The following is a 27,644-nucleotide window of genomic DNA, read 5'->3' on the forward strand; positions in this document are numbered from 1 at the left end:
ATGTAGTCAGCAGCCTCTTTTAGAATTGAGGAATGTCCCTCAAAATACTGCCTGGCCACAGTACACTCTTGTACCACACAGATAATTTAAATTTGCCCTCAGATGACTTCCAACTATTTCTTATACAAGATGGTTTATGCCTTAAAGTGTGACTGACTTTTTTTTTCTTTTAGGTTTATTAACTTTTTGAAGAACTATGATAATCCAAACTTAACTATATCATTTTCTGCGGAACGGAGTATTGAAGATGAAATCAATCGTGAAAGCAAGAGTGATATTGGCACTGTGTTGATAAGCTATATTGTAATGTTTGTGTACATCTCCATAGCTTTGGGACATATCCAGAGCTGTAGAAGACTGCTGGTATGTGTATAGTTCTCATTGCTATAAATACTGAAGCTACAGCTTGCTGACTAGTTTTTCTTAGCTTTAAGTGACTGAAATATTTTTGCAGGCTGCTCATATACAATTTTGTCTTAAGGCATTGAGCCCTCCTTGGGTAGGAACTAGGGGGAGCGTTGTCCTTCTTGTCATACTTGACAATTTGTGTGCTTCATAGCCTCAACTAAGTCTGTTTTCACTTGAGATGTGCAGTTAACTTAAGCTTTAAGGCTTATAGCTTCAAGGTTTTTTTTTTTTAAATCTGGATCTTCAAAAGAACGAGAAGTAAGCTTTCTACTAGTTACACTAAATGTAAGAATATTGTTTTTACCTTTGCTAAAATCTGTCCTGTGTGATGATGCTGGTTTGGTTGACAGTCATTACAACTTTTTTAGGTGGATTCAAAGATCTCCCTGGGCATTGCAGGCATCCTGATTGTACTGAGCTCGGTGGCATGTTCTGTAGGCATTTTCAGCTACTTTGGAATCCCACTGACACTGATTGTGATAGAAGTAATTCCCTTCTTGGTGCTGGCTATTGGGGTGGACAACATTTTCATTATAGTTCAGACACTTCAGGTATGTATTCTTTTATACAGACTCTTCTAAATGTGCCTGTTATCTTTGAAGGCTGTTAACTTGGAGCAGAAAGTCGTCTGCATTCCAGTGCTCAGCCCAGTCTGAGCAGCTCTGGACTCTCACAGGGTATCTAGTGGTCTCGAAGAGAGCCAAGATTATACGTACATTCCCTGCCCCTCCCTCCCTTTCTCCCCCCCCCCCCCCCCCCCCCCAAATATTAAAACATCTACTTTTTCTTACTGCTGGTTGATAGCAAGCTCATTTAACATGGTTTCTGATGCACATTCTAATGATGTACAAATGAATAATGTTTTTAACGTCCTTCTCTGGTAGTTGTAGAACTTGACTACTACTTTGATCACTTGTAATTTTAGTGTATTGTGAGCAGGAATCGTGGACTAAACTACACCCTTCAGATCAGGAACTTTTGACACTAAGTCTGAGTGGGTAATTGGCTTTCTAATTTGACAGGCTCAATAACCCACTGAAACTTGCACTGGCTCTGGCAAGTGTGTGGTTTTTGCTAAAGTACTGAACTTACTACTGTATTTTAAGTTTGAAGCAAGGCAACAGGGGATGTTCATACTGCTTTTGTGTTGGAGAATCTCTGCTTTTTTTTAATCTAACTCATGTTAATGCAGTGAAAATTGTAGAAGATAGGTTTGGATGTTTGAAAGTTGTTTTTTTTTTTAAGCCAAATGAAAGCACTTTCTGAAGTGTATGATTCCTAATTATAATAAATTATTGCCTTAAAACAGAGAGATGAGCGCCTTCAGGGTGAAACTCTGGATAAACAGATTGGCAGAGTCTTGGGAGATGTGGCACCCAGTATGTTTCTCTCATCTTTTTCGGAGACTGTGGCATTTTTTCTTGGTAAGACTTCAATATTTGAAGTTAAGGGCCTTATACCTGCATGTTGCAAGAAGAAATGCATAACTGAAATATAAAAACAAAGCAAGAATTTGTAGAGGGAGTTTAACTTAGTTGTTCGTTGCTATATCAAGTTTAACTTGACCTCTGCTGAGGATGGGCATTGTAGCACTTCAAGAGACTGGCACAGTTAAAAAGATGTAATTCTGAATCTGTCAAGCTCTTCAGCTTGAAAGGCTGGAGCTTTTTACTGATTTGTAGTGACTGACAAATCTAAATTTAACCTTAGTAATATATAAATATCAGGATGTACTAGTTCATACATTGCATTCACTCATCTTGCTGCTGCTTGGAAAAATGCCCCTATGAGAGATTATGTTTGAGGTTTGCTCTTACAGTATGTGTTAGAGGCGTATCTTATGTTGTTACCCTTCAAGTATAAATTGGCCTTCTTTCATAATGAACTTGTTTACTTGGAGTGTAATTTGCCATTGGTTCAACTTGCATTGAGTGGCTTAATATTGAAGCAAGATCTTACTTCACAGCACTCCTTAACTAGCCTTTTATGCAGCCTGCACAAGACTAGTAACTTTGGAATTGAGAAATGTCTTAAAGCTAGTCACTTTTTTGCACAGCCTTAATGCTGTTGAACAGGTCAATGACAGCAGTTGTAGCCAGGCTTATATCAGCTGTTTTCTTTACTTTGAAGAGAAAGGCTCTTTGTCCTGCTAACACTTAAATTGGATATCTGTCTAGAAAATGCTCATGCATTTCTAAGAGAAGGGAGCCTGCTTGTTTAACAAACTGGGTCACTTCTTTCAGGGACACTGTCTACGATGCCAGCGGTTCGGACATTCTCCCTTTTTGCTGGAATGGCTGTGCTCATAGACTTTATTCTTCAAGTCACTTGCTTTGTAAGTCTCCTGGGCTTGGATATTAAGCGTCAAGAGGTGAGTTAAATGCACCTGTAACTGCAGCGTAATACAGATGGCACCTTCTGCAGAACTGTGTTAAGTCTGGCATTTAATCAATTTTCAGAGGAATAGACTGGATATTCTGTGTTGCATCAAAGGCAATGAAGAAATGAGCGGAGTCCAACGTTCTGAGAGCATCTTATTTCAGTTCTTCAAAAATCTGCATTCTCAATATCTGCTTAAGGATTGGATGAGACCAATAGTAGTATGTATACTCTGTTTACAGTAAGCAGTCATCTATACTTGAGCAAAAGTGTAGTGAGCCTGAAGGTCTTATACTGAAGAAAAATCTTCAACACAATGAAACAAATGAAGCTTCTAGGATTTTTGCTTTCAGCATTAGTATTGGAATAAGCTTTTGTAACTGCAAGAGTATTTCTAGTAAATAAGGGGCTTGACCTTGGGTTGTCCAAAGCCCAGATTTGAGTGTTGTATTACTAACAATCAAATCACTTTAGGCATACGTCAAAAATCATCACATGTTGGCTCCTACACTGCATTAATCTAGATTAGTGTTGCTGAATCTGTGATTCACTTTGAGGTTACTGTGCTTATTTACAGAAGGTGTTTTGGCATATATTTTGCTGCTGCCTTCTAAATATAAATTTTCCCTTAGACCTCCAGAGGGAACTCTTGAGTAGCTAGAGTTGTACTAAGCCTGGGTAGCATACTTAGAGCCTCTTTGCATGGTTGCTATTAACTTAGTAAATGACTTCTATTGCTTGTTGTTTCTGTACAGTTCTCACTTCCATGAATTTGCTTTTTTGCAGATAGCAGTGTTTGTGGGTGTTCTGTCATTCAGTACAGCAGTTATGCACAATGTAGAGATTGGACTGGATCAGTCTCTCTCAATGCCAGATGTAAGTCTTAAGATCATGTCGCTCTTCAGCAATTTGTGGCTGAATCGAAACCTGGGTATCTTGGGCTACCTCGACATTATGTAATAGTGACTCAAAACTTCCCCTTTAAGGACTCCTATGTAATGGATTACTTCAGCCAGCTCAGCAAGTACCTGCATGCAGGGCCTCCTGTCTACTTCGTCCTAGAAGAAGGGCACAACTACACCTCTTTGGAAGGGCAGAACATGGTGTGTGGTGGAATGGGATGTAATAATGATTCACTTGTCCAGCAAGTCTTCAATGCTGCGGAAATTGGTAGCTAGTAAGTCTTTCATGCTTTTCTCTGCATAGTCACATGGAAGAGATGTAGCTGACCAGAGTGTGTCCTTTTAATTTAGTTCAGGCTCAGCTGTAGATTGTACAACTGACACGCTATTGTACTTGCTTTATACTGTGGTTCTGGGAGGGTAGAGGGGAGGGAAGAAGCTGTGGCAATCTCCTAGAATGAGGATACAACCTTTCTGGACTGGTGGGATATATTGATGTACTTGGGTTTGGAAAAGGGGCTTGATACTTCAAGGAATCTGGGAATGGTAGGAAGAAAAACTCTTGAAAACCTCTCAATATGGTTAAGCTCTCCTGGAAAATGACTTTTATGCTCAGCTTCTAAACTTGGTGGATAAACTATCCTAGCCTAGCAAGGCTAAGCAGGAATTGCATCTGGAGTTCAGTAGCTAACAACTGAAGAATCTCTTCCTGATTCCTTCCACTGTAGTTCGGTGGTTTTACTTCAGCCTAACTGAAGGAGGAGCCTTGGTTGAAAACTGAGGCAACAATATCTGGAATAGGATGGGGCACAGAGTGGACAGGGGAATGGAAAGCTGAGCTTGGCAGTGGAACTTGAATGCATGGAAGAAGCTCCTGCTGTTTGCTAACTGCAATGTTACGAGCAAGACTGGCTCTTGAATGGGGTACTGGAGCAGGGGGCTACATGGAGAGTTAAGTAGCTTGGACCAGAATGAGTTGACATGGAGTAAGTCAGCACTGGAGAGATCAAGGGGTGTGTTCTGGAATGAAACATAAAATTACTGGTGATGGTTATGTTATTTTATTAGCACGAGGATAGGCTATGCCCCATCATCCTGGATTGATGACTACTTTGACTGGGTGAAGCCGCAGTCATCCTGTTGCAGAGTCTACAATACCACTGGACAGTTTTGCAATGCTTCAGGTATTAGCATCCATCTTGTTGCTAGGGCATTAGCTTGGTTTACAAGTTTCACAGCCAAAACATTTTATCACGGTATGAGTCAAGTGAATAGCTCTTACTGTGAGCAGGCACCTCTTGAGTTGCTCTCTAACTTGAACTGCTGTTTGAGTGAACTTAAACATTCTACTGGAATGCTGCAGGTTGAAGACAGCCTACCTAGACAGCCAGTGTAATGACTATTCAAAAAATAACTTCTTATAAAAATGTTGATCCTTCTGCTGGTTTCGTTAGAGCACACAAACTTACTGCTCTGTTTTTTTTGGATCCTTCAGTTTGGTATAATTCTCATCTACATCATAATGTAGATAGTGCACAAGTAACTGAGTTCTCTGGTAGCCCTTGCCTTAGTAGTAATAAATAAAAATAAAGGACTACAAATTTTATACAGAATTTCAGGGTTGATTAGTTATTTCATCAGTGAAAATGCTTTTTATGGAATTGTATCCTGTAATATTGCAAGTCAGAAGTTACTAGTGTTGCGACTAGTTATCAAGAATACTTCATCCTGTAGCTGACCTTCTTCCTGTATTTCTTCAGTCACTGATCCATCCTGCACTCGTTGTCGACCGCTGACTCAAGAAGGCAAGCAGAGGCCACAGGGCAAAGACTTCATGACATTTTTGCCAATGTTCTTATCGGACAACCCTAATCCTAAATGTGGCAAAGGGTAAGAGCCATATTCTACGTGTCTTGCTTAGACCAGTTTGTCAAAGATACTTGCTCTGGAAGTGTGACTTTTTTATGTCTGCAAAGTTGGATTTCTAATGTCCTTCTGAAAGGTATACAAAGATTGATATCTCACCTGTTCTATAGTATTTTCTGAAAAAAAACCTGGGAAAACAGTGCATCATCAGCTAATCAGCTTTCCCCTGACAAAGAGAGACAACTTCTATAGTCAGTCTGTTCTAGTATATCCTGTGCAATCTTGAAATGTATTGTGCTCTGAAGCTTTTATCAGTTTTGGAAAGTGTTAGAAACAGGATTATAAGTTATAAAAACTAATAAACTTGAATGGTGCTCACTGACATTGACATCTAAAATGTTACTATGTTTATATAGAGGACATGCTGCATATAACTCTGCTGTCAACTTTATAAACAACAAATCTGATATTGGAGCTACTTATTTTATGACTTACCATACTGTACTGAAAACATCATCTGATTTTATTGATGCTATGAAGAAAGCTCGGGTTATAGCAGATAACATTACTGAAACCATGGGCATCAAAGAGAAGAACTACCGGGTGTTTCCTTACAGGTATGCTTAGATCTTTCTTGCCTTAGTGACAAATACTCAACTTGAGGAACTGAGAAAAGGTACTGGTTAATAACATCTTAGAGACTTGAGTCTTGAGTTCTGTCTAACAGGAGGTAATATAGAGACTGGAATGTCTAGTAAAACCACAAACATACTTGCATCCACAGCACTAACTTCCCTTTACTGTGGTTGATAACTAACTTAAATCAAGAAACCTGTCCTTCACCACAAAGGTAGCTCTGGCTTCAACTCGGGCACTTCCTAGCTTTCATAGTAGGGTTTAATAGTTCTAACTTAAGCAGATATGTTGACCCGGGTCGTTGCAAGCTGTAACGTGAATGTATTGACTTCAAACTTAAGTTATTTAAACTTAAAACAAAGGCAGCAGTGATGTTAAGTACTGCTTGTCTTAATGCTTGCATGATTAACATGCTAAAGACTCTCTATAAGAGTACCACAATGAAATTGAGTTGGAATTGGTATCTGTACAGCTGAAATACTAATCTCTTTGCTTCAAAGAATCCTGTCCATCCTTATGGTCTCACTGCATAATGAGTCAGTTCAGACCCTCTGCAGTAGTTCCTGCAGATACCACAATCGATCTGAGGAACTACCTTCTGGCAACTACTGTAGCTGCTTACACTGAAGTGTGGGAATTGCCCTGACTTCCAGATATAACATTTATTTGATGTGTTAGTGAAGAGTTGTCATATAAGAGCCAGTGTTCCGTAGGAGTCATTCCACTGATGCTAGGAAGCCAGTTCCTGTTGGTGACTTCTGTAAGGAGGGAACTACTTTATCCTTAGCACAGAAGCTAATCTAATATTAGCATATAACAAGGAAGATGGCTAACTACAACTTCTCTTCTTTCCACAGTGTGTTTTATGTCTTCTATGAACAATACTTGACAATTGTGCATGATGTTATCTTTAACCTCTGCATTTCCTTGGGATCAATATTTTTGGTGACAACTGTGCTGCTTGGTTTTGAAGTATGGGCTGCTGTTGTAGTTGCAGTAACTATTGCTATGATAATTGTCGACATGTTTGGAGTGATGTGGCTCTGGGGCATCAGCTTGAATGCAGTTTCATTAGTAAATCTTGTCATGGTAAGTTAACAAGATATCCCTCTGCTTCTGTTTCCAAGTCTTGAACAGTTCTGTGTGTCTTATGTATATATTCATGATACTGAGTAGTATTTTCTACTAAACTTCAACACGCATTTTAACAGTAGTGGAACTATCTTAATGCATCTAGATGGTGTGTAGAAAACAGGTTTATTCTGACAACTAGTCCTAGTACTGATAAGATGCAGCAATTGAACTGTAAGCTATACTGCATCTGGTGGTGGTTTCTTCTGTTCTGCAGCAACAGTTGTATTGCTACTATATGGGCTAGGTGCTCTTGCACATCTGCAGAGGTTATTCATGCCTAAGGTAAGGATACATAGGTTAGTGTTGAGGCTTCTACTGTATTTGTTTTACAGAGTTAGATCTGTGACATGGTAGCACCAGTATTGTTCCTGCATAAATGGATGAAACCAAGGCAGAGAGTGCCTTGGTGAAACACCCCAGAGCTTAGTAATTAATAGCTGAGTGCTGGAGCTCTGGCTTACCTTGCTCTCCAGAGATTCATTGCAGATCTGAGAAAGTTACAAAAGAGTAAACTGTTGCCCCATGTTACAACTAGGCATATGTTCATGCAAGTCTACCTGCTAGATAAGTGTAAGATTTGGCAACTGTTCAATCAGTGTTGTAAATGACTACTTAAACAGCTTGTTTTTAAGATTAGTGTTAAACTCGCCTGAATTTTTATGGTATCAAATCAGCATGTATACTAAATCAGCGTGTCTACTCTAAGCAATGTTATTGCAGCTAATATCTGTAAAGTGATTTTAGTGGTCAGTGTTCACTGCACGCACTGTATTGAAGCCAGCTTTCTTCAACATCAAGAAACTTTTGTCCTCCAAAACGATCTCTTGTTCTGATTCCTGTTTAATCAGACTAATTGTCCATTAATAATGACTGGTGGTAAAAAGCCACAGAGTACCTGTACAGCCTCTAGTAACCAAGTAGTGCTGAGCTTGTACCTTCCAGTGACATTTTAACCCTGGGAACCGAACACAGTTGCTTGAAGCTCTTTAGTCTGGCTAGAGTTTCAAGTAGAGACCTTAACCATCAAAGTGCTCATCTAAATGATATTTTCATGTATGTTTCTTTTCACTCTCTAGAGTTCTGGTATTGCTGTGGAATTCTGCAGTCACATTACAAGAGCATTCACTGTTAATACCAAGGGCAGTAGAGTAGAGCGTGCAGAAGCAGCTCTGTCTCACATGGGCAGTTCAGTAAGTATCTACTGTATGGAGGGGAAAATGAGTAGCCAAGTTACAATTTATAGACTATACTAATATCCTTAAGTCATAAGGATGGCCTTGCCTTTTATTTTTGAAATACTTGGTTAAAACTCTTAGAGTCAACCTAGGCTTCTACTAGTAATAGGGGTGATCAAGACTGAATTTTTAGTCTGATGTTACTACTACCTAATAGCAGAGAACAGAGCTAAAAGCCTTAGCTGAACTTGTAGTTTGGATTAACCTTGAATTGTCCCATTGAAGTTTAAGTGCTTCTCTTTCAGATACTCAGAGATGACTAGGCAAGGTTGTTCTGAATGTGGGATGCAACTGAAGCTTTGGGAATGCAAGCAGGGCTCAGTATTTAGGCAGTACTGTCATGTCACTTAGACTAAGATAAGCAACCTGGATGGGGTTGGAATAGACTGTTCTGGTGATACACGTACTGGACCCAGGTAAGAAACTTCACTGGAATGTGAGTTACTTCAGTAATGGCTTTCATCTGTATCTACCTGAAGGAAAAATTAAACTAGAACTAGGTGGCTGTACAGATTAGAGTAGATTTTTAATCATACTGAGCCTGGCCTGTGGTGTCAGGTTCTAGTGGGACCAAGAAGTTGAACTCTTCTCCTGGGTAGGTCTTGGATTTGGTTCTAAGCACTAACAGGTAAGGAGGTATACTGCATGTAGAAGCCGCAAATTACATAAGAATTTTAGCAAATGTTAAATACTTAAAGCAAATGGATTATATAAAGCCCTACTTATCACTTAAAAACATTTTTTATTGACAGGTTTTCAGTGGTATCACACTGACCAAATTTGTAGGAATTGTAGTATTGGCTTTTTCCAAATCTCAAATCTTCAAGATATTCTACTTCAGGATGTATCTAGCCATGGTTCTGCTGGGAGCAACACATGGACTAATATTTCTTCCAGTTCTGCTTAGTTACATAGGTAAGATGTGACAGTCTGCTCTAAAACGCACTTCAAACAAAAATAGTTTGGTACCTGCGGACACTTTCTCTCCATTAAATAGGAAGAATTGCAAGGTTAATAAGCAGTATTTGAATGTGCCTCTCTGTCACTCACATAGCTGGTCTGTTGGAAAGCAAGGGTTGACTGGTGGCAGTGCAAACTCTCCGTTAGAGGCATGCTGAACTGAAGCAACCACAGCCTGCTCCCGGTGGCTGCACTGTGCTGTTCTTCCGGGAGGTGGCTGCCTAGGCCCATGTGGCCCAACAGAGCAGCATGATTAATGTCTCTAAACCTGGGGACAGGATGGTGGGTGAAAGCAACAAACCTGCTGTGGGACAGTGTTCCTGCATTCGCAGAAGCGATCCTGCTTTGCAGTAAGGATGGCCCAAACACTGTCCTCTTGAATTTGGAAATTCATGCCTATGGTGTAGTTCTTAAAAGCATACTTTAACTGAGCCTTACTTAAGGGGGTTAAGACTGATGGGGATTCACCTACTGGCCTTGCTGCTGGTGACAGCTATTAGCAGCTGAGCAGAAACATGTTTCTGAAGCCTCATCAATGTTAAGCTGGACATAAACAACTAAGATGCATGCTTCTTGATGACTGACTGATCTGCTGTAACGTTGAGACTTTGGAATAACTGTTTTCTCTCGCTTAGGCCCATCAGTAAATAAAGCTAAAACTCGTGCTGCACAAGAGAGGACCAGAGGTACAGAACGGGAGAGACTCCTCTACTTCTAGTTTTTAGCAGTGTTCAGTGGACTTCATGAACCGTGGCTTAGGCCCAACTTAAGAACTGAAGCGCAGCGATGTTCTATGACTATCACACTGTAACCACCACTGACTTGACTCCTGCACAGATTCAACTGGAAGATACCAGCTGCAGCTTTGGACATAGCTTTAAACTCAGGGAATGCTCCGTGTGGCTCATGTAACAGTACTATTAAAACTAGATGTGCTAACAAGACTACTAAAACACTTCTGTTTTCAAGAGGTTGCATCTTTTTCTTCTAGAAACCTAAACCAGCTGAATAGCTTTTTTGTCAATGAAACTGAGGTGATGTGTACGAGAACGGACTGCTAAACCACTGACACTAATTTTAAATGCAGGTCAATGCAATTTTTGTCTCTATTTTTAGGGGGAAGCCATCACAAGTTATAATATTTTTAGTACTATTTGCCAAAATGTCTTGTATATACTTTATTATAAAATAGTAATTTTGTAGTTCAAAAATCTACTTAAATGCAATAAATTAAGTTTATACATTTCAGTGGAAGAGTCTTTCAGAACGTTGTGGGCTTCATGAGAGCTTGTTCTCCAAAAACTTGTTTGAAGAAGGTGACATGTTCTTCACAGTGCTCACCTGGGGGCGGGGGGGGCAAAATAAAAATTAACATTAACTTTAAAACTCAGAAGCAAGATTGTGTAGTTTCACTTACCTCAATTTGTAAGTACTAATTCTTATCTTTATTGCCTTTGAGTAAAGGAGTTTAACAATTTTAAAGCAGTGGAATACTGAGGTATCCAGTCCTGTGACAAGTATTCTTGTGGTGAAGATGTCTGATCTAGTTCCTGTATCTAACCAGCAGATTCATATCCATGAGTTCTTTACTGTCAAGATACAAGATCTTGGAGTGGGACTCTGTGCCTGTAGACTATCTGGTGATTAAGAACATGTCACCAGTGCAAGCAGTTTAGCTTGGTTTTTAAAGTGAGAGGAACTGTAGGATAAAACAGGCCTTGAATTTTTGTAATCTGTGGAAACAGACAACTGAACTCAAAGGTTTCTTGACCCAGTTCCTGGCTTCAGGAGAAAGCACTAATTGGAGATAATGGCTTTGCTAAACTAAGTGGTGCAAGCCAAACAGGTTGGCTTAATCTGCAAGTTCCTGTTTGGCTCAATCTCTTTCCTCCTGGTTACAGTATACAAAGGGGTAAGACAAGTTAACTTTGGAACAGGCTAGAATGCACCAAGGCTTTTATCTTATAATACAGAGTCGGCTGGAGTGGAAGTGCAACAAGTCTTAGTTCTGTTTGCACAACTGAGTATCTTGGTCTTATTGCTTACCTGGCGTGAAACTAGGGTTTCCTCGTAACCGCTGATTTCTTTGTTCAAAGAATCTGAATATAGTATAGAAAAGCATGTCATCTTCTGCTTGTTTTGCTGCATCAAGGAATTTGCGGGCTGAAATGCTGTCGTGTCCTCCAATACCCCTGATGAATCTCAAGGCAGCCAAAACTTGGTGTTTGGACAACAGAACTTCCACTATCTCATCATTTGCTGTGGAAAGTCTCTGTGAAGTCAATCACAGCTGTAAGACTATGATTCTACAAATGTCTGAGATGCTAGCTAGTCACTTCAAGCTTGGTCAGGTAAGCTGTTTGACAAGTCTAACCCACATGTGACATGGAGTTACTATAGTCTGTAATGCTTACTTTTAACATGTCCAGAGAGAGCTGATGTGCAGGAGGGTAAATGCTTTCCAGGGACAGTAACAGACAAGCCTAGGGCAAAAGTAGAAATAACCTTACAATTCTGAAGACTTCCCACCTCCATCACTAACTTATTGAAGCAACTTGTCTTACATACCAAAGGCTTTGAATCACTGAGCACATGGTACTGCAGAAACTGATGAAGCATGTAGAACAAGTTGTGTTGAACAAGGGTTTTGATGACCAGCTCATACAAATAGTGCTGTGAATGCAGGAAGAAGACCATCAAAGGCATGTCTCAATACTAGTTTTTATAATCTAGAAGGTAGTATTGTGTAGGACTTAAGCACATGACCAAGACTGGTCTGAAACTCCATATAATTTCATGGAGTGACACAATATACTTGGCATGTAAGTACTTTACCTGAACTGCAATCTGGAACTGGTTAAGAGAGCGAATGTATTCCATCAAGACTGCTATAGTGAACTTATGAGGTGCTTCCTGGACAAGAAAAAAGTGTTAGGTGGAACTTGCACAGCTTCCCCTGTTAATGACAACCCTGTAAGAATGGGCATCAAAATACCCTAATCCTGACAATAAAGCCTTCTGCAGGCTGTTTCAAGCAGTCAGTTTGTTTGCTGCTCTGAGACTGCTGACATACTAGCACTTAAAATTAACTTACCTTCTTCTCTGTAAATACAGATAAAACATGTGTGTACATGTCAGACTGGTCAATAACTGCTTGAGTGCGGACTGGACGTTTCAGGAGTGGATTACTTCTACTCAGGCCTGCTTCTACCACCTACAAGAAGAAAGCCTTTTTAAAAGAAAACTAGTGTTGTAGTACAGTTAGTCACTCATCTGTACAGAGACTGTTTTCCACTGAGAACATAACTATAAACATATTTTGTTACTGAGCAAATTCACATCTGTGGTCATGTTATACTAGATGCACTCTGTTCAGTGTAGGCTTTTGTATTAAATTTAAAACTGCTTTTAAAATTTATATAAATGTAGCTGCTATTATATGCTGCAAAGCCAGGAGATGAATCAAACTTACTATGTTGATGCAGGCCTGCAACTTTAGAAGGATTTTTAAGTATTAGCTGTACTATGTGAGTTAGTGCTTGAACTTGGTACTTTAACAGAAGTAATTCTGAGGTGCATCAGGGCTGCATATGTTGTGCAGTGGTATAGTGTCCTGTGAAATCAGTGGTTTGGAAACTATTTTCATAGTTATGGATTCCAAGTTGCTTTTTGAGTTTCTACCTTCTTTCTGCTTTCAAGCACTGGGCTGTTACTTGTCACACTGGAGATGAGCTATGCAGCATCTGCCACAACAGAGTGCTAAGTGGGGAGTCTTAGTGCACCTTGCACAGCAGACCTTCTACTGTGAGCCTGAGGCAGCCAGGACCTTGGGGTAGGCCTGAATTTCCCAAGTAGAAAAGAGCATGCCTTCACCATGATGCATGGTGTTAGCTGCTGTAGCTAACATGGTTTACCATAGTATAGCTTTGCTCAGCTTCCAAGTACTTCTTATATTCATGATTCAGTTTGTCAAAAACAGTTGCAATCACAGACAGTGATCCTCTTTCTGGCTCACTGAGCACTGGAAAGATAAAAAGAAAAAAGAACTATGAGGAGAGGTAACAAGGGGCTTTAATGTTGCCTTTTTCAAAAGGTGATCTCTACTCTAAACTTGATTCTAACCTTTAAAGAAACACAGTCATGTCAGATGTATTTTAACTAAATGGGGGGGGAGTTGAATTATTTCATGCTGTTAAATAATTGCTTTAGAATGGTGACTGAGAGTAGTCTAGACAAATGACATCTTACAGGATCAAGCTAGCTTCAGAGGTGATCTCAAATCTAAACAGCCCAGCTAACTTGTGTGAGCATTTTTAAGTTTGTACTTTCAAGAGACAGACAAAGCGCATGAACTTACTTTGAGAGCATACAGATAGGATAACCATTTTGCATTCTTTCCTTTGGAGAAGGAAATCCATTAGTTTTCCTTTATCTAGCAAGAGGTTAACTACAGGTTCAAGTTTCACTTGAAGACTCCAGAGGTAACCTTGATTTGAAGGAGTAAAATGAAAAGTGAATTGCCTTGTCTAGTATAGCCTAGACATCCAACTTTTTAAATGAGAACACATCTAGATTATGATTTATTTGCCTTCCTAAGTCTATGTTTTGGAGCAGCATTACTCCTGAAAAGTTGTAGTAAAGATATGGTCATCCTCAGTTATCACTACCAAAAGTAGTCATCTTTCATCTTGCCAGGTACATCTGCTTAGCCGCTTTGTTTTAAGCTGCTTTGTGCGCTGAAGGTATTAAACTAGCCACCCTTTGACACCGAGTATATAGGCTCAAACAGCTCACCGCTTACCTTCACTTGCACTGATGATAATATCAGGTTGAAAGACAATCCAAGAAGAAGAATCTAAATGTTAAGTCCTAACATCCATATTAACATTGATTCTAAACTATTGCTACTAAATTTCTTTACTGTACTGAAGCAGATCCTGTTAACATACTTTCATTTACTGTCCCCCTTTCTTGTAAGGTCTTGAACCATATTCTTGGAATTATGTCTTCAATTTCATGGTGTACCTATTCAGTAATTTCATAAATGCATCTCAAATGACCAAGAAATGTGGTATTGTATTATACTAGATTTCCATATTTACAACTCTATGAAAGCATTACAGTCTTTTATGAAGAATACTATTTTGTCTTGAAGTAAATATGCATAATCGGCTAAAGCTGGATTTAATGGGTCAAGGTAACAAATGCTAGCTTCTTCCATGCTTGGTACATAGAATGAGGCTCTTGCACTTTTAGAGTATTTAAAGGATACAGAGTTTACATGGAACAGGAGACTGACTGGTCACAGAAGCTGGACCTGCAGAAAAATTAACATCAGGTGAAGAACAGTAGTACTTTCGCAGCTCTCCTATACTAACAAAGTAAAACTACAAGCTTACACTGAAAAGGCAAGTATGGATTGTAATGTGTCTAGCAGTCCTACAGCATGCAGGCAAAAAAGATATACCTACTCGTGTAGCCAGATCATCTACAAAGAAAATCTGACACTGTGAGAAGGCAAACAAATTCTTCAAAACATGATTGTTTTGGTTTTCAGCCAAGTGAAATCATGCATGCAGAAGTACTTCCATCTCTCATACTATAATTCTAAATACATAGATTCCATTTGCTGTATTTATATGTAATCACTTCAGTTTCTTAAAAAGCAAGACTGGTTTGTACTTTCTGATCCTAACCTGTGTTTAATACAAACCTCCACCTACAGATTTATCAGTCATACTTGTATTAGTGACTTGACTTAAACATTCAGATGTTAAAGAGTTTTTAAGGTGCAATCATTCCTATAGAAGCATCTTTCTCTTCTATAAAGAGAATTACACTGCTTTGCCATATGCTAGTAGAATTGCGCTCAGACTATTTCTAGCTACTTCCAGCTTGATGGTAATTATCTGCTACACTTCTAGGACAGGAGAATGGAAAGATAATCCAAGAAAAAGAAGTGTTGAAGTCCTAACGCTGATCTTAGCATTGCCTCTAAACTGGTCCTAAACTTGATTCCAAGCTTGGATTGTCTTTCAACCTCTTTATGTAACTTAGGAAGTTAAATAGTCATGACTTAAGCCAGAAAAGCATGAAGTGCTTTGAGTACACATACAAGCTTTTATAGCTGTGACCAAAAAAACCAAACCAACCAACCAACCACAACTTTGAAGTGTAAAAGCAAAGTACTTAATGCACCTTAAAGAGCAACTCTTACTTTTCTGTAGTACGCACAAGTTTGGAACACAAATTTATGCTCAATTCCTTCTTACCTTCTTTCCTTCCTCACCCTCTCCTAAATACGTGTAATAGAAATGTTAGTAACCAGCATCCTAAAAACTGAAGCATTCTTGTATGCCAGCTGTTACATTTATATAATCTTGGTAACAGTGTTAGGATATTTATTATATAGTAGTTCTACCTGCTACAGGTATTTGATAGGGTTGTATTGATCGAGGTGGAAGTACAAATTGATGGATGGTAGTAGACCCATCAAATTCTCCTTTTAGCTTGATGTCAAAGATAACTGAAGTCTGCAATTAAGAAGAGGAAATTAGTATTCACAAATGTGAATTACCACCCGTTTACATGTATTCAGGCTGCTTTTCACATTTCCATCTTGTGGTCTCCATAAGAATCATAAAATGGTTTTGGTTGGAAGGGATGCGCTGTGGGCAGGGACATCTTTCACTAGATGAGGCTGCTCAAAGCCCTTGTCCAACCTGACCTTGAACACTTCCAATGATGGGGCATCCACAGCTTCCCTGGGCAACCTGTTCCAGGGTCTCACCACCCTCACTGCGAAAAATTTCTCTCTTATATCCAATCTAAATCTACCCTCCTTCTGTTTAAAACAGTTGCCCCTTGAACTGTCACTACAGCCCCTGGTAAGAAGTCTCTCTTGGTCTGTCTTATACACCCCCTTATAAGAGATTCATATAAAACTCACTGCTTAGTTATGGACATTAGAAACTGTGAGGAAAATTCTGCATCCTGCTATGATACCCTCATACTTCTATCATTCAGTCTTGTTCAACTCGGGTCACTGATGCTCCTACCCAGTATGGACAACATTCTTAGCCTTGCACAGCAGAAATTTGCTTCACTTTCAGTGCTAATGAAACATAACTTCATTTATTGGTATCATCTACCCTATTCAGTCTGATTTTGTTTTCTGTGTTTACATAGTTACATGTTTATAGCTTGACTGAAATGCTGGGAAATAAGTGCTCCGGGTTGAATGCTAATGTGTAGAATTAACATGAATTATAACTGAAACATCAACTAATCATCCTAATGAGATACAGGTCCCAGTTCTTGAAGCTGCTCAAGAAAAGATAATACAAGAAGCCAAAGCCTTTCCACAAGTTAAGAGCAAAGTATCACTTTAGCTTTACCACTGATCAAGCCTTGCTACTGAGCCTACAGACAAGCAGGTTTTACCTATTGCTACCATATGCATAAGATCATTGGTATTCATAGAAGTTTTTGTAGATCCAGGCCTTCAACCTAAAAGAGCGTAAGTTTGTGTCATAGAAACTGATCACTCAAATGTGTGTAATATGAGAAGTTCCCAGGATTAATAATTTAGTATCCAATTTAACTTTACTTCTTTGTATAATGCCTTAAAAGCCTACACAGTGCAGCAGCAGAATATCATAGGAAACAAGGAAAAAAAAGTGTATGAAAAAACAGGCATTAGCAACAGCCCTGATTAAATGTTAGCTCAACAACGTAAAAGGATAACTTTGAATCTCTTATATGGTTTTGTTCCTGCAAATACTCCGGCTTTTGGCAAAGCTAAGCACATACAAAAATATTTTCTAGAGTTAACAGGCACTGCTATTAAAATCTGCCCATAACTTTTAGAGGGTAAGGCACAATATAATATAAATAAATCAGACCTCAGTATCCTGATGATGCACTACCACCAAGTTATCCACAACGTTCAGTGCAAACTTTCCAGTTCTGTTCAGCTTTAAAATATGTGTCTTCTTACAGGAGCCCTCTCTATGGAAATAGAGATGAGAACCAGTCAGTAAGTCTATTTACACTAGAAAATCAGAAGTCCCTTACACAGATGTGAATTGCCACTAATGTTCTTCATTCTGTTCTTACCTTGGTAAGTGATAGAGGACTACTTCTGCTCCTGTACTATTGGAAGTCCTTGAGTGATGCCGCAAATAGAGAACGTAAAGCTGCCCATATCTAACAAGACAACAGGATTAAAGCATTATTTTCAAATAAGAGCTCTACCAGTCTGTTAGAGCCATACATTTTATCCTAAAAGAATATGTGACATTACCTCAGTCAGGCAATCAATCAATTAAAAGCGAAAGACTAAAACAGCACTTGATAAATCACAATGCATGGCCTATACTCACACAAGTTAGGCACCTAAGAACAACTCTACCAACGTATCAGTTAAAAAATGAAACATTCTCAAAATTTCTGTACTGATCAAGAACAATTTCATGCAAGACTTCTCAGTCAGCTTCCCCTCCCCACCTTGCCCCAAGAGAGTTGTTTAGATGCTTTGTTCAAGGCAGTAACTGAAGCACTTTACAGCAGTAGTACTGCTAAAACAAGAAATGAGTGCAACCATGTTAACGTTCTTGTCCTCTCTGAGCATTCCCAAATGGACATATTTTTCCAAGAAAGACTTGAGTAGTTAAGATACATACATTGTAGCCATAGCAATATCTCTTTCAGAAAGGCTGAGCTTGGAGGACTTGGGTGCTGCAGGTAACTCGATTTCAAATTTTGATAGTTTTGACATTGTTCCACTCTGTTAAAAAACCCCAAAGAAATCCATTGTTAAGACTTGAAACAGAAAGGTCTCAAGTAACCTTTAATCAAACGCTGTATCAATAGCACCCTCATGAGGTGAAGAATGGTGATAGCCAAAAAGAGAAAAAGGATTTGACACTTTTTTCCCTACTGTGATCCTAAACACATACTCTGGTTTTATAATTTTAGCAGCTTTATCATCTTAATTTTATAAGATCAGCTTCAGCTAGCAAAAACCACTTCCATTTTAATTAAGTAAAGACAAATTTGGATGCAAATCCCATTTACAACTGGCCTGAGGATCTTAAACAGCAGTTCTCGTGACTTCCTTCCTCTATCCCAGCAAAACGTACGCTCCAACTCTTAAATAACTGCTTACTGGGAAGGGGAAAATATCAGTACCTCCTACCAGACATAGTCTCCTTTTGTTCCTGCTAACTCCAGAATCTACCTTATACTTGGAGCATGCCCTTGCTCCTGCCCAAGGTTTCCTCTCTCCTCTTCCTCTTTTCCTATAGAATTTATATCAAGTGTTCAGTTTCCAAAGCTTCTACTGAAATTCACTTCCCATTCTCATTAACTCATTCTTGAGTGTCATGTGTGAACACTACAGAAATATTTCCCTTGCTAGAGCTCTATTTGCAAAGATTATTTTAGTACAGTACCTTTCTCAGGAAATCTTTGAAGATTACCTTCTGAACACAAAATAAAAATTATTTAGCTTCAAACTACAACTTGACACAAAATGTTAAGGAGGGGGAAGCATGACCAACCTAAGTCCTTAAAAAGAAAACCGTGAGAGGCTAGTAAGTTCTACCTAGCCAGCTAAGAGAACATAATTTCAGGATCCAGCACAGACCCTACACAAGATCATCCCAAAACAGGAAACCCATTTGAATAAGCTTCTTTTTAATCTCTTCCCTTACACTACCAGAGAAATCTTCCTAGCCCTTTGAAAGAAACAAGATGAATGCTGCAGTTCTTTTCCTCATTTTTAAAATCATCTTAATGCATGATTAACTTAAAACAGATTCTAGTTTTCACTACACACTTTTTCCAAGCCAAAAAGAAAACTATTTTCCCAGTAACCTTAAGTGTTGTCCACGGGGAAGAACACCAAGGGAAATAAATACTGTAAAAGTCAGCCACAAAATGCTTGGGACCATAGTTGTTTCTTAAGTGCTACCTTTTTTCTTTCTTTTTCAAATTCATCCACACACATTTGGAAGGCTGTAATTATAATCACAAGTGAAAGGCCCTTATTTTTTCTGTATTATCACACTACAGAGTGCAAATGTCCATATTAAAAGTAAATAATACATACTTATTTAAGTGAAAAAAGATCTCTTGAAAGATATTTAAGTTGTCAAATATTGGGTCACTAATTTTTTTTTCCTTTCTCAAGGTCAACTGTCTAACATTAGCTGGACACACCTCTTTCCAAAGAGGACATAAGAAAGAGCAAATTACTTAATTTTAAGCCAACACCTAGGAACTACCTTACAGATTTTTCCTTTGTCCTTTGCTTATTATCATACAAGGATGTGAATACATGCACCTCTCGGAAGAAATCCAGGAAAAGCAATAGAATATTTGAATGAAGAAGCAGCCTAAAAAAAGGAAGCACACAAAATGAAAAGTTTGGAACATATCCCTTTACCTTGAAATAGAATGGCTGCAGGACATTGCCAAGGACAGTGGTCGACAGAAGAATAACAGAGCTCTCTGGACAATACATGTACCAGTTGACATTAATACTCTGATTCTTCAGAAGTTTTAAACTTCGTTTCTCTGGTAATACCTGGAAACACAGGATATTAGCATTATATTACCATCAGGATTCCAACAGCATAAACGGTACTACACAGTAGCTAGGAATGTTAAGTGAGAAACAATTAAGTGTAAGGGCATTTACAGTGCTAGTATTAAAAATCAGAAGCCTGACAATTACAGCTCAGGCTCCAATTTACTGTAGCTAAGGAAATGCAAATCAAGTCCTCCTCAAATTCTGATGAGCTGAAAGGTGCTGTATCTTCCCCCTCATCCAGATCTGGGTATAAGTTCTGTCCATAATGGAGAAAACACCTAGCTTGACACAACTAGCGAAGTTTCGTTAAAAAGTCATTACAATATCTCTGCTGCCTTCACTCCCCAGCTTCCTTAATCTTTTATTTTAAAAACTAAGACAGTATATAAATTGATTCTCTTCATTTTAAGGGCTCAAAAACACACTTATTTGATTTGGTCCTTTTACCTGTAGGGTTGACGTTCATAATCCTTTTAGGTGCCAAATATATTTTTCCCCCTCAATCAGCAAGAAATAATGCTGCTTTTTCAGTTACTTTCTTTAGTACTAGTTATTAGTAACAGTAATTATGTGAAACACCGTGTCTTAGCTCCAGGACTGGAACTATTGGAAAGTGCACAACTTCAGAGGAAGTTTATAATGTCCCTCATCATGCATGTCAGAAAGGGCTATTTATTCATGAGATTTCTTCAAAAACATACGCAAAGGTAATTACACATAACACAGAGGAACTCAGACAATGACATCACCATAGCAGAAAGCTGCCAATTTGCAGAAGGGTATCACTATCTAGTTAATTATTTGTCCTTTGCTGCATTTTAAGCATGCACACACCCTCCCCAATGCTGATTTGTTTTGCATGAAGTGATATTTCATGTTAGATTTAAATACTCATTTCCATACAAGCCAAGAGCATCTGTTAATCTAGAGTTCTCAAGGCTTAATTCAGTACTCCTTTATACAGGGTCTTTGTTAGCTGTGCTAAATAATCTGTTAATGATAAATTCCCTCTGCCCCAAAAATGTATTCCTCTCAAAGAAAAATAATCGTAGTCTGCAAACAAAACAGCAGAATTTCTTTTTTTAGTAGTGCACTTTCTCAATTAGAGAGCTAGAAGAAAGGAATTCAAAGATACTGTGACAAATTTACATTTTCAAATCTCTAAATATGTCCTACAGGAGTTATTTGTATTACCTGGTAGAATTCAATTCCCTGATCCGTGATGAAGACGATTTCTGTAGAACTTGTCCAGCAGAATCCTAGAATATTGGCATTCTTTGTCTTTTAACAAACAAGCAAACAAACACTCTTTTACTTGGAAAAATTAACTGTTCAGATAAGCTAATATTACTAAATGAAGAACACCAGACCAAAAGCAATTTAGTTATCCAATCATTAGAGTTAATGCTTTTGGCCACTAGACACCCAGCATGCATCAGGTACTTTTGTAAAGACTCCCAAAACTATGTATGAACACAACTACTGAATGACCTGAATTTTTGGCAGCATGTAAGATTTACAAGTTTATTACACAGTCAGATTTTCTCTTCCCCCCGAATACAACCAAGTTCTTCTGGTTCAAATCATGCTGCCAATTCAACCAATTCCTGACATGAAGAGACAGTTCCTTCTCTGGACAGAAATCAAGAACTAAGTGGAAATATTTGCTGTGACTTCATTCAGAACACTACCATAAATGCTTTACTAGAATGGTTTACTCAAACACATAATCCTAAATAATGAAGCAGACAGTGCTCCAGCTTTAAAGTCTATAGGAATAAAGGGATCTGTGCAAATCAGATGTTTAAAAATTTACTTTAGCATTCTATTACTCCAAAATATAATTTATCTTCGTTAAAAGTTGGAAAGTACCAAACAATGACAATGGTACTTGTTTCTGGTAAAATAATCATCAAAAAATTAGAAGGGTTGTTTAAAAATACCAAACACAGTATTCAAACTAGTAATAGCTTATTATCACTGATCAGTGGAATTAGGGTAAAACACCCACATTAACCATCTGGCATTAGTATCGCTACTGTCCACTGTTTCTGTATCATCAGCACTTTGTGTCTTCTCCTTCCCAAACTTTGACATTTGTTGCCTCCACAGCATTTCCAGTTCTTTCTAGCAAAGAATTAAAGTGACTGGACCAGGAAGTTTTTTATGCTATTGTTAATACCTGTTCATTTACCTCAACTCAGACAGATAGTAGTAACTACATATCTCATTTACTTCATGTTAGTGTTTTGGAAGGTATCTCAATTAGTTCTCTTGTAGAGCAGAAGCCACCAGCGTAACTAACATTGGAGTTTCACGTAAGCATATAAGCTTTGGACATTTAACTTACCTTACATTCCTGTGTATATTCTAGCTGAGGGCTATCTGGAATAAAATTCAAAAAATCCTGCAAAAATGCCCGTGAAGTGTGTTAGCAATTATGAAGCATAGACAAGATATGTACATAGACACAAGACTAGATATTAGTTTATCGAATTATTTTGGATGAGATATATAGAAGAAAACTTGACTTACTGTATTCCACTTCACCCCTGCCAGGGAATACTTTATAGCCGTTGGCTCCCCCCACGCTTTTTCTTAAATGATGATACTAGCAAAACAACAATGGTCCCTGTTCAGCCTCTCAGGAATTTTCACTACAGCTGTTGTTAGCCACCAGACCTCTTGAATTTTGTCTCAGAGGCTTCTACTCTGGTACTGTAAGTAGAGAAGATTTCCAGCTCCAATTCCCCATCTGCAGGGTGTAAGTTTCTTACCACATTCTTCAAAGTTCTCTGCACAGCCAGTATCTTGTTCCCCAAGGAAAACTTGATGCACTTCACTTCTCCTTTGTCTTCCATCCTATACAGAAAGAAAAAGAAGTTATGGAAATATCGTCTGAAATAGTTTTTTTACGGAATTCTATAATACACCCTCAAAAAGACAATGAAGAGGAAAAAAGTGTAATGCAAATGCTTTTGAATATAAATTATGAGTGTTGCCAGACAAGTACAGGATTCAAAATTCAGACTGGAAGATAATGGCAGTTCACTCTTCAGAAGTCCTGAACACATCCGTTACAGAAACATGGCTAAGATCACACAAATTAGCACCTGAAGCTACTACAAATGCTCAACTCTGTTGGCCTATGATGTGGAACTGGAAGACTGTGGAACTATTCAAACCTGCGTTCTCAGTTCTGTCCCAGTGAGTCTGGAGTTCTGTGACACTCACCAACATCCTGCAATCAGGTCCGTTACTTCCAGAACTACTGCTAAGTGACCCAAGCCTACTCGCTTCCCCGTTAGGACACATTCTTTAGAAGAAGTTCTGATGTTAAAGGCGAGTGAGGCTGTTTTCACACCATTTGAAAAAATAAAAAATGTATTCTTACCAAACAAGCATCATTACAATTGGCATGAATAAGGTAGTTCTATTCCCAGTATACGTTATTAAGTCCACACAAAGAGAGCTAGATAGTCAAGCAGGAAAACTGTGGAACCTCCTGAAGTTCACTGAGTATTTTCAGCTCTCTCAGGATTTGTGACAAGGGTAGTCAAATTAAAAAGTCAAATAAAAACAGGAACTTTCAGGACAGGCCCCACGTAATACCTGACAAATTGTTTCATCCATATCTGGATTGAAGCAACCTTTGAGCAAAAGAATACTTCCTTACTACTCTTCCTTACAGCAGAGTACAAAGAGCCACTGCTCTTAACAGAGGCATATATAAAATAGTTTTCTAAAGACAAAGTAGTTTCATTGAAAGTACTGTTGCCAGATTCTGCAAAAAAACATTTCAACAAAAACCAGAAAATATAAAAGACGACAATTTAGATTAAACAAGAAACAATGCAAGAAACCTACATGTAGGAAACACTGTGCTTGAATCACAGGCGTGAAATTCAGAAATTACGGTTCTCTACACATTTAAGCTTACTTCATTTTGTTTAACTTGCTAAACTGCAGCCTTCAATAAGTCACTGCTGTTGTAGGAATCACAAGTTTGAATCTCCACACTCTCTCACATATATAGTGTGTTTTAATAAAGCATTGCTGTTTAAAAAAAAAAAGCCACAGCCTACTAACTTTTTTTTCCCCAGAAGACTACAAATTCATGAGGGCAAAGCATGCTATCTTATTTGCAAGATTATGTCTAAGAACAAAATCAAAAGATGATCATAGAATCACAGAGTAGTTTGGGTTGGAAGGGACCTTTAAAGGCCATCTAGTCCAACCTGCAATGAGCAGGGACATCTTCAACTAGATCAGGTTGCTCAGAGCCCCATCCAACCTGACCTTGAATGTTTCCAGGGATGGGGCATCTGCCACCTCTCTGGGCAACCTGTGCTAGTGTTTCACCACCCTCATCGTAAAAAATTTCTTCCTTGTATCTAGTCTAAATCTACCCTCTTTTAGTTTAAAAAGATCACAACTGTCTGATCAAAACTACTTGTAAGTTTTATGCCTGATCAGGATTAAGTACCACATAATTTTAAGATTGCAGAATTCTATCTCAAGCCAACAAAGATGAAGGTGCCTTACCTGAAGGAAATGGGATTTCTATCCTCCAAACCTTTAACAACAACTCCTGTAGCTCCACCAGATCGAACAGCAAAAACCTATAAAAAAGTTTTGAATGTATTTGTAGCTTATTCAAAATCATAACCTTAGCACGCTTTCTTTTCTATAAGCCATACCTTTAAATTTTTGCTAGACACAATTTTTATTCTTACACAGATCTGCCAGTTCACACTGAGATTCAGTAAATAATCAATTCCTTCCTCTGGAGCTCCAAGTTTACTTAAAGTTGACAGGTTTCCAATGGTATTGTAACAGTCTTGTAGGCATATTCTAACTACTGGGCAAGGTAAAATGGTAAAAGTCTGTATAAACTTTTCTCTTTTTTTTTTTTTAAAAAATATTCATATTTTCCTAAGTCAGGTACTAGTAAAAGTATCTGAGACATCAGGGCATTGTTTAAAACAAAAAGGAAATCAGCTTGGGGATTGGGAAGAGAAACTCAATGACCCAGAAGCTTGATCTTGTCAGAACATGTTATTAGATAGGAATACTTTAATAGCAATCTGCAATTTTGCGTGTATCTAAGAAGCTTCAGCCGACTTACACTAATAACTTAAAGAATTCCTTTAGCCCAAGTGCACATATATGTGTATAAAACCTGCTAGAGCTATAGCACTGAGCTGGAATAAGATAACATTAAAAAAAATGTAACATGCTGTTACAAACTTTACCTGGCTTAGAAAAAGAAAGTCAGGCAGATGCCTTATTTTACTTGTTGTACATGTAAAAGCACTAGACACGCAGATCCAGTCTCAGAATAACAGATATATTGTTTTGTAATATTAGCCATGCTACTGGTGCAGTATGGTCATGCAGGAATACAGGTGACAAGACTACTAATTGCAAGCAAGTCCACAGGCTTACTAGAATGATAAATACTTAGTTTAACTACTTTTAATATTGATGTAGATAGAAAATGAACGCAATACTCTCTTAATCTTTGCAAGATGAGAAGATAGCAAGAACAGATTTCTCAGAAGGCTGTTCACGCACGAAACTGTCATTGAAATGCTGGTTACAAATCATTTAGAGACACATCGGAAATTAAACAATTTTAGAGTAGCAAGAAAACACGGAGAATTAAATTTACAGTGGAAAATAAGTTTCTTTCAAGTGAGCTCTTAAAAACTGGTTTCCGTGTAGTTATATCACATCCACACCATGATACAGTGTCTCCTGACAGGCATGTGTAAGTAATCTTATTTCAGCTGGCCCTCAAAATGTACGTAAAGGATTATAAAGGTTTATAAAGAGAAAGGACACCAATAATTCTAAAGAGAGTGCAACAGCAAGAAACACATCCCAGAAATACTCCCCCATCTCCAAATACGCCACTGATCACGTCCACACCGCACATGGCAAACCATGCCATTTATATGGGGAAGAAAGCTTGAACGTTTCAATTCTGTGAATGCTGAGGACACAGAACGGTTAGAGGAATTAGAAAGCGGAATGTTTCCACATCTATATAAGCCTCATAACAGACTGTGGATGTTTCTGAGTTGAGTATTCAGAAGCCCATAGGGATATTAAGGAGAAACACGCTTAAAAGAACTAAAGCCAAGAAACGAAAAGCAAAGTGTCCACTCAGGTCCGAGCCACAAGTAAAGGTACAAATATTAATTTTTATGAATATACTGAACTTTAGGAATTGAAAGGGAAAAAAAAAAATCAGAGAAACGAAGGTAACAGTGAAGTGACAAAATTTGCCAGTATTGTGGGGACATTTGGAATAGAAAGAAAAAGTGCTGATTCTGAAGAATTCCAGAAAGACCTTACAGCACTGAGAGTAAAGGCAGGTGAAATTCATGTTGATGCATTTGAGAAAAAAAATTTCCACCGTCTCTAGCAAGATGACAGGTTCAGAGCCAGCCACCCAGCAGCCAGACCTCGCACCGTAGCAGTTCCCCACAAGGGGAACAACCAGCTTCATGCTCAGCAGCCGAGGAAAGGGGAGGAAACCAAACGCAGGCACGAGAGCCTCCAGACCTTCTTCTCCGAGAGGCAACAGAGCAGCAGCAGCGGGAAAGGCTGAGGCAACAGGCCCGGAGCCGCGACCCCCGCCTGCAGAGCCGTGCGAGGCACGGAGGGGGTGCCCAGGATCCGCCAGCCGCTCCTTCTCCCCAGACGCCCACCACGGCAGGCTGGGGGCTTGCCTGACACAAGGCAGCGGTCCTCCCTCACGCAGCCTCGGGGGAGGTGGTGGGCCGAGCTCTTGAGGCGACAATCCGTCAGCCGACAAACACCGCCCAGCAGCGGCAGCCTGTCGGGATGGGGCAGCGCGGCCTCCCGCCGCCCCCGCGGGGAGGGCCCGCCGCCGCCGCGCTCACCTGCTTGTTGGCCTCGTCGAAGAAGACGCAGTTGACAGGGTTGGCCTTCTCGAAGTGCACGGGCCGCGCGCACAGCGCCAGGTAGCAGCCGCCCTCCCCGGCTCTCGCTCTCCCTTCTCCTTCTCCTCCTCCCGGCGCCTCTTCCTCCCCCGGCGGCGGTTCGCGGCTCATGGCGGCGGCTCGCGGCGCAAGTCACCCGGCGCCAACGGTCCCCGACGAACCCACCCCACCTCCCGGGCCGGCCGGCCGCTTCCTGTTTACACTCCCCTCACACGTGACGCGGAACCGGCCTGCCTTAAAGGCGCAGGGCGCCCAGGCAGCAGCACCGGGGGGAGCGCGCGGGTGACCGCCGCGGCCGGCAGGAAGCGGCGGCTTAGGGATGAAAGGGCCCCGCCCCGCGCTCGGGCGCGCACCTCCCCCACAGGGCGCGGGGGCGGGGCCCCGGGCTGCCCCGCCCACCCCTCCGCTCTCTTCACAGCGCCGGTTCGCCTCCGCGGGCACGGTGGCACCTCCCCGCTTAGCGCCCACGGGCGGGGGGGCCTGGGTGGGCGGAGATCCTGCCGCGCCGCGCCCTGAGGCGGCCCCCGCCCCTTCCCTCGCCCCGTGTTTCAGG

The 27,644-nt window shown here is 39.8% G+C and overlaps 2 protein-coding genes across 5 annotated transcripts in view; one reads left to right on the top strand and one right to left on the bottom strand.

Moving 5' to 3' along the window:
• The window catches only part of NPC1 (NPC intracellular cholesterol transporter 1), a 28,515-nt gene extending 17,747 nt beyond the window's left edge, over positions 1 to 10,768 (top strand). Inside the window, exons 12-26 of one of the 3 annotated variants that reach the window (XR_012672356.1) lie at positions 174 to 363; positions 777 to 959; positions 1,718 to 1,832; positions 2,652 to 2,779; positions 2,868 to 3,008; positions 3,574 to 3,663; positions 3,774 to 3,964; positions 4,758 to 4,873; positions 5,450 to 5,579; positions 5,972 to 6,172; positions 7,049 to 7,280; positions 8,402 to 8,515; positions 8,806 to 8,976; positions 9,313 to 9,475; positions 10,156 to 10,768. Coding sequence is in view for 2 of the 3 variants with exons in the window: in XM_075141979.1 (XP_074998080.1) it covers positions 174 to 363; positions 777 to 959; positions 1,718 to 1,832; positions 2,652 to 2,779; positions 2,868 to 3,008; positions 3,574 to 3,663; positions 3,774 to 3,964; positions 4,758 to 4,873; positions 5,450 to 5,579; positions 5,972 to 6,172; positions 7,049 to 7,280; positions 8,402 to 8,515; positions 9,313 to 9,475; positions 10,156 to 10,238 (2,077 nt within the window). In the remaining variant the exon portion in view is untranslated. The remainder of the gene's footprint in view (positions 1 to 173; positions 364 to 776; positions 960 to 1,717; positions 1,833 to 2,651; positions 2,780 to 2,867; positions 3,009 to 3,573; positions 3,664 to 3,773; positions 3,965 to 4,757; positions 4,874 to 5,449; positions 5,580 to 5,971; positions 6,173 to 7,048; positions 7,281 to 8,401; positions 8,516 to 8,805; positions 8,977 to 9,312; positions 9,476 to 10,155) is intronic. The other 2 variants (XM_075141979.1, XM_075141978.1) reach the window with 2 other exon arrangements.
• On the bottom strand, positions 10,684 to 27,434 carry RMC1 (regulator of MON1-CCZ1). Of its 2 annotated transcripts, XM_075141980.1 has the most exons (20): positions 27,032 to 27,434; positions 24,663 to 24,739; positions 22,895 to 22,979; positions 22,468 to 22,524; positions 21,312 to 21,398; positions 19,971 to 20,111; positions 18,205 to 18,308; positions 17,639 to 17,728; positions 17,425 to 17,530; positions 15,942 to 16,053; positions 14,793 to 14,837; positions 14,322 to 14,375; positions 13,878 to 14,006; positions 13,435 to 13,541; positions 12,615 to 12,734; positions 12,356 to 12,433; positions 12,089 to 12,193; positions 11,935 to 12,003; positions 11,567 to 11,792; positions 10,684 to 10,861 (listed from the first exon to the last, which is right to left on the bottom strand). In XM_075141980.1, the coding sequence occupies exons 1-20, from the start codon at positions 27,200 to 27,202 to the stop codon at positions 10,782 to 10,784; spliced, it is 2,043 nt and encodes a 680-aa protein (XP_074998081.1). In that variant the 5' UTR covers positions 27,203 to 27,434; the 3' UTR covers positions 10,684 to 10,781. The 2 variants fall into 2 exon arrangements, with proteins under 2 accessions (XP_074998081.1, XP_074998082.1); XM_075141981.1 differs by lacking the exons at positions 22,895 to 22,979; positions 24,663 to 24,739; positions 27,032 to 27,434 and having other exon boundaries at positions 21,312 to 21,376; positions 22,468 to 22,529.
• Between the last annotated feature and the right edge of the window lie 210 nt (positions 27,435 to 27,644).

Source organism: Calonectris borealis, chromosome 2, assembly GCF_964195595.1.
Source record: "Calonectris borealis chromosome 2, bCalBor7.hap1.2, whole genome shotgun sequence".
Taxonomy (NCBI): domain Eukaryota; kingdom Metazoa; phylum Chordata; class Aves; order Procellariiformes; family Procellariidae; genus Calonectris; species Calonectris borealis.

Coding starts and splice junctions, on each gene's coding strand:
- RMC1 (XM_075141980.1), bottom strand. CDS start 27,202: ATGAGCCGCGAACCGCCGCCGGGGGAGGAAGAGGCGCCGGGAGGAGGA. Junction 18,309..19,970: donor TGCAGCCATTCTATTTCAAG/GTAAAGGGATAT, acceptor GTTTTTTAACAG/AGTGGAACAATGTCAAAACT. Junction 12,004..12,088: donor TCAGTGATTCAAAGCCTTTG/GTATGTAAGACA, acceptor CTTTTGCCCTAG/GCTTGTCTGTTACTGTCCCT.